Source organism: Priapulus caudatus, unplaced genomic scaffold (assembly GCF_000485595.1).
Source record: "Priapulus caudatus unplaced genomic scaffold, Priapulus_caudatus-5.0.1 Scaffold284, whole genome shotgun sequence".
NCBI lineage: Eukaryota > Metazoa > Priapulida > Priapulimorpha > Priapulimorphida > Priapulidae > Priapulus > Priapulus caudatus.
The window spans coordinates 227,713-234,507 of NW_014577345.1; the positions used below are offsets into that span (position 1 = coordinate 227,713).

A 6,795-nucleotide genomic window follows, 5' to 3' on the forward strand; every position below is an offset into this window, starting at 1 on the left:
CGATAAATTACCACCTAGAGTAGGAGAACAAAGACAGACAACTGATAAATTACCGCCTAGAGTGGGAGAACAAAGACAGACAACTGATAAATTACCGCCTAGAGTGGGAGAACAAAGACAGACAACCGATAAATTACCGCCTAGAGTGGGAGAACAAAGGCAGACAACCGATAAATTACCGCCTAGAGTGGGAGAACAAAGACAGACAACCGATAAATTACCACCTAGAGTGGGAGAACAAAGGCAGACAACCGATAAATTACCGCCTAGAGTGGGAGAACAAAGGCAGACAACCGATAAATTACCGCCTAGAGTGGGAGAATGAACACAAAGAGAGAACAAACGCTAGAGTAGGAGAACGAACGTAAAGCAGACAACCAATTCATATCTACAGGATAAAATCTCCCAATGAAGGAAACAGCACGTTGAACAAAGAACGAAGAAACACTCAATCGTCAACATATGGTGTTATGAATTCCACCCCCACCACCCCGTCCTTCTGTGCATTAACAACTAGACAGTGCAGATGCAACATTTACGGACTTTAAAGCCGACAAACCGCGATCGGCTGACGATTTATGGCGCCGCACGTAAACAAGCGCGTAAGTAAGAAGCGCGTAAACAACATTCTGACATCTGCGTTTGAGTGCGTACCAGCATCCAGCGCGCTGACGATCTCTCTTGTAATCAGCGGCAGCAGAATCCTGCGATAAAAAACACCGTCAAGAACAAGGGTTAGGAGTGCCGCCCAAGGTTTAGACGTACAAGCAAGCAGCAGAAGCAAATCCGATCTAAAATAACAACTGTTGCGATCTAAATAGTAATGATTGCCAGCATGAATTATCACAAAAATATAGATAATAGACGGATGATAGAAAATCATCGTAACACACAACAGCACAACCAGAATAAATAATAATAAATCATATTGATTTATTTATATTGCACACATTACATGCAAATATGTTCACGTGCGCATCGCCATTACAAAGGCTGATTATAAAACAGCAGACAATATAAACAGAGAGACTCATCAATAGGCTGCAAACGTTTGAAACTCCCAGCCACTCACTCAAACTCACGTTTTGGCAGCGATGAGCAGTGCTGGGGTGACGAGGGCAAACCCAACTTGACTCTGTATCTTCCCAACCATACTCAAGCCGAGGTAGAATAGAGCCGTGGCCGTGAAGGAATCCGCGAGGACCTTCAGGATCGGTTCGATCGCTGATGGCAGCTGCAAGTAAAACACCGTGGCAACGGTTCGTCTTGATTAGCCGACGATCCACTAGAGTGGAACGAGTCTCCAAACAGAACATCACAGACGCGTGACGCATATTCAGAAGCGTACAAACACAAACATGCACGCACGCACACACGCACGCACACACAACACACATGCACACACACGTCACACACACACATGCACACACACACACACACACACACACACACACACACCCACAACACGCACGCACGCCCGCGTGCGATGTCTGCAGCTACTAATACTACCCACCTGCTGATGGAAGACAAAGTTGCCGATGAGGCCGACGACGGTCATGAAGACGATGGGGTTCAGCGCGATGCCCTTGAGGATGTTTCCGACGACGCGGTACCAGGACGCGCGGCTGTCCGAGTGCCACCAGCGATTTACCTCCAGCAGCGCGAAGCCGATCGGGTTGAGAATGACGAGCGAGATCGGCGCGATGAGGTAGATGTACTGCATGTAGTCCGGGTGCACGTTCGCGTAGAGGGCTTGCACTGCGGGAGCGCACGCGCGTACACAATGTGTGGTTAGACACAGCATGTTGCAATAGACGGTTATGTACTGTGTTTGAGGTACGATGCGTCGTGACGTGGGGTGTTTAACGTGAGAGATGGCAATTTGAGTACGGCTTTTTAAATACCATCTACTGTGACGTAGAACATTTGATACGAGATAGCAGTTTATGTACAGCTTTTGACGTATGATGTGCGTTTTCGGGCAGTTTTTTGCATAAGACACACATCCACAATACATAACAAAAAAACATACGAGACACCGTTGTGGTGAGACATCACAACAATATTGATTACTGACTCAGATAACTCTGATATACCACCACAACACCCTAGTCTGTCAATGATGCTTGAGAGTCTGCAGCAATAAACACTTACCGATGGGAAATCCGAGAGCAAAGTCATTACTCTGTGTTGAGAATATGGCGTACATGCCTGCCTTGCCCAGCTTGTTCCGCCGAGAGAGAAGTATCGTGAAGAACGCCACAACTGTGAAGAACACACACAATGTGCAGTGAACAACACAAACGAGTTAGTGCCTACTCGGAAAATGTCAAACTGATGCCACATAATGACATTGCATCACATATGCAATGCGCACAGAATTTTCTGTAAACAATCGCAATGGATGAGTATATTATATGATTACACCACGCTTGCACTCAAGTGAAAAAAGTGACACATGCAAATATAAATTCAAATGGAAATACCTGCAACTGACCCCCATCTCACATACAGAACACATGTAACATTCTCGTTGATTTTATCTGATACGTTTCACATAACTTGTCGTGGGGGGTACACGTAGCCTGTGGCCGGACTCTCAAGCTCACTTACGGACGAACACGCAGGTCTTTGCTAGAAGAATACTTCCGAGAAACCTCCAATTGACCGTGTCAAAACGCAGCTCAACCATAGCCTTGAAGACGAGTGCAGGCAGGGCAAAGTTGGCGACGAAACGCCCTGAAACGAACACGTTTAGAACACACACGTAAGCCTCCACTTGTTTTACTCATCGCCATTTCGCTGCTTTAGTTAAGGTGTCTACCAGGCATATCGGGAATTAGCACCAATTAGCATAATTCACATTAACGGAACGATACACTTCACATAGTAGATTGGCTTCTAATAAATAGCAAATAATGTTACGTACACATTGAGTAAAACCAATCTATATGGATCCCTCAAATAATTGCAAGTGCTAGCAAGCTACGTGGTTTTGCGCATACTCACCCAATCCCCTCGCCTCGGTTGAGGATATGAGATTGGTGCGGCCAGCGCAATATCCAGAGAGTATTACGATGAAACATTGCAAGATTGCCGGATACAAGTTGCTGAAGGAAACCTCAGAGTGAAGGCCATCCGCCATGGTTTCTGACAGGGGCCGATATCGAGACACCTGGTAAAACTGTCGACGAAACACCTGCAAACGCACAAACAACCACTCGTTTACACACTACTCTCAAGAATACAGCGAGTAAACACATGAAAAAACAACTTATAACATACCATGTCTTTTCGGGGAGCAATACGGTGCAGTGAAAACGCACAATATGAGTCCAGCAGACTTGTTTTCCGCAATGTGGCTGACAAACGAACTATGAACAGGTCTGAAAGCATTTCTCATTTTATTACGCTCACGGACATGCTCAGTACCTTCCCGCTATTTTAAACGCAATTCATCTGGTGTCCATTTCTACAACCGCACGTCGCATTAGCACTGCCAAACTGTTAGCAATAAGCCACTAAGCTTTCATTGTCCATTACTCACAAATGGCACATGCCTTTTAGTTGTGAAATCAGAAAATTGATCGAATGCATTAGATGTGACAGCGAGTGATGGCATTACAGCGTCGCTTTCAATTACTGACACTTGATGTCATTTGCAGCCATTTTCCTAGGTATTTGCTGGAGGCCAAATGTTCGTGCACTCAGTCATACATAGTCAAGATGTCTTTTTTCAACATCAACAATAAGAAATAAATAGTGAAAAAGCTCAAAACTAAAACATATTCCAGCATGTTTTACCACAACTCTAACTAAAAATAAGCATACATCTAGAGTAGTCAATTGCATGCTCTCCTGATTAAAAGTGGGAACACGCGCGCACGCACGCACGCACGCACGCATGCACACACACACACACAGTTACCACAAAATCGCACAGCAAGATTCTTCGTTGTGAATAATGACATTTTCCTATTCAATTTTGCTAAATAATTAGCCATACTATTGCACACAAGGCTACACCTCTCTTTGCATCTGTGATCCTAACGCTTAATGCTAGCTATAGTAATACAATAAAACTTGTATACAATGAGCCTCAAGGGAAGTACAAATTGGCATATAGACGACCTACAAAATGGCCTTTATAGACAGGATGGTGGTCATTATGAATTTTAACTGCATGAAGTATACAATGCATATTATCAGTGGGCTGCCTCTATCCAGGTTATATGCCTATGTACAGTCGTTTCTATAGTATTGTAAATTTACATAATAAAGTATATATATGACTTCCACAATAACACGTGCATTGTTCACGCACACCTCTTATCGCATTTATATTTTTCGCTTCATTACTGCATGCACAGGTACGTGTTGCAATTCCACACGATCACACAGTGTCCACATATTAAACCATGAGCAAAGGATAATTTAACCTCAAGAACACAACCTTACATAAATTCATGTTGATGCATGAATAAATTGCAGTACAATAATGAGGCATTGAGTGCTTTAATCAAGCAGAAAACTTTCTTAATTAGGGTTCTCCTCCTATGCCTTTAAAGTAATTATTGCGAGAGTTTTCCAGTGATTTCACCACTTTCATGATACCTACCGTTATTGCTTGAGTAACAGCAATTGTCTAGAGTAACGATAAAATGCCTTAGAACCTTCGTATTCACCAAATCATGCACAATTACAAATCGCGAGAATTTTATAATTTCATTCGTGATTTTGCGTGACACAGCTCTGTTTCGAACTGAGACATAATATTTCTACAACAAGTGCACACTGTTCTTCAATTAGCAGCAAAGATGGAGTCGGAAGGTTGAGTATTTGTGTTGTAATCATGTGAAATGCAGTGAGCGTCGAGCGAATTTCTGGCGCACGCTTTCTTACCTGCTACTGCTATATATTTAACTGTCGCCGTGCATAGCACACGACCCCTGCGTATATATTTTATTGAAACGCTTCAAGTGCCTGTGGGTATGACGAGTGATCATACTCACAGCTAGGGCCTGCATACCTCCCAATTCCCATTGGTTGATACAAATGACGTGCCTGAAACTCCTGTTTTAATAAAACTTTTATGGTGCATTGTCACTTGTTTTGTGACCCTAACCCTATAACCCTAATCCTAACCCTAACACTACTTAAAATTTAATTACAAAAATTAACTACATTTGTATCAACCAATGGGAGTTGGGAGGTATGCAAGCCCTAGCTGCGAGTAGTTCATTCATTGATGTTGTTTGGAAATTTATGGCCATATTTTCATTGCCCACTCGGTTCCAAGTTGCTCTGGCTCGTTGTACGGAATAATAATGAAATGTTGATTAGGTAGAGGTTCCCGATGATACGCACGCATATTTAAGCAACACGAATCATTATGTAAACATAACTAACCTTTTATTTGGTGTACGTGACTTTTAGTTGTCCGATGTTCCTTTCGCCATGACAGTTACACTTAGACAGGCTCTACGCCGTTAGTTAAATTTTGTTGAGCTCAGCTACAACGACGTGGTCTTCATCTAAAAAGTGGTAGCGTGTGTGTAGCCGCGGTAACCAGTTACCTGTTCCACAAGTTATTTTTACTGGAAGTGGTGCCAGTGGCAGTGATAGGGTACCCTTTACTCGTTTTTTAAATTGATGTAGTTGAGTCTGAGTTCTAAGAATTTTTGAAACATTTATCATAGGTACCTACCATTTGAAAGTATTTTTTTAAGTATTTTTAAGTGCTAAAGTGGAGATACCTTTTCCTTTTGACACAACATTTATACCGAATAATGACCTCACTACCTACTAGCAGTTTGTACACAGAGACGTGTGTGCGGGAATTTGACGAATTTAGAGTACAACTGTACATAATTGAATTGATTAATGATTAATAATTGAATTGATTATACGGTAATTTGACGATATAGAGTACATAAGTTACTAGTCAATACAATTCAGGTGGATTGCATGTGTGATTCTCATGGTTAAAGTCTAAAGACTGCAGGGTATAAGCGCTGACCATTTTCACCATCCATTCCACTACGCGCCACTAAGACTCCGTGCCCGCACGACAAGCAACGACAGCGAGCGTCAATGAATCTCCAGCTATGCTCGCGCGTGAACTCACCTGAGACACGAGCAGGCAGCAGGTGAGGTTGAAGGGGACTAGGCGCCACTTCTTGCTGAGCAGGAACACGACGATCACCCACAGGCTGAGCGCCATGCCGAGGATGCCCGCGTCAAACATCGTGTCAATGACGAGATACTTGTAGTCAGACTCGCTCGTCATCGTCAGCGTGACCATCTTCGCTGAGAGGAACATGAAGGGAGCGGAGAGGAAGGTGCACATGACGAGACCGCCCCCCACCTGTAAAGACAATATACACGCGATTAGAAAGGATCGACTCCAAATAATGTTGACGCGCGAAGGGTGCTCATGGTTCATACAGAAGGACTTAAATTTTTTCCAAGGACTTTTCAAAGACTTTTCAAGGACATTTTATCGGAAATTCAAGGACATTTTATCAGACATTTTATCGGAATTCATACACAGAACAAAACATACCTAGATTAATTTAATAACCCCATTCTTAATCACTGCATGTCACCTCTAAAACTTACCTGGATCACATTAATAAACCCTTCTAAACACTGTCACTTCTACAACATACCTTGATTTACCTACTTATTTTACTGACTTACTGTAATTTGTGATCATCATTTAACTGTCTATCGTGTCTATAGCTTTTTAAGCTCATTTAACGAAATTTTTATTGAGGTTTGCACATTATTGAT

The 6,795-nt window shown here is 42.8% G+C and overlaps 1 protein-coding gene across 1 annotated transcript in view; it reads right to left on the minus strand.

Moving 5' to 3' along the window:
• The window catches only part of LOC106808527 (integral membrane protein GPR155-like), a 17,708-nt gene extending 11,704 nt beyond the window's left edge, over positions 1-6,004 (minus strand). The window contains exons 1-7 of the mRNA XM_014811284.1: positions 5,410-6,004; positions 3,010-3,199; positions 2,614-2,739; positions 2,155-2,265; positions 1,514-1,758; positions 1,083-1,234; positions 655-704 (exon numbers count right to left, since the gene is read on the minus strand). Of these exons, the coding sequence (XP_014666770.1) occupies positions 655-704; positions 1,083-1,234; positions 1,514-1,758; positions 2,155-2,265; positions 2,614-2,739; positions 3,010-3,145 (820 nt within the window). The 5' untranslated portion in view covers positions 3,146-3,199; positions 5,410-6,004. The remainder of the gene's footprint in view (positions 1-654; positions 705-1,082; positions 1,235-1,513; positions 1,759-2,154; positions 2,266-2,613; positions 2,740-3,009; positions 3,200-5,409) is intronic.
• Between the last annotated feature and the right edge of the window lie 791 nt (positions 6,005-6,795).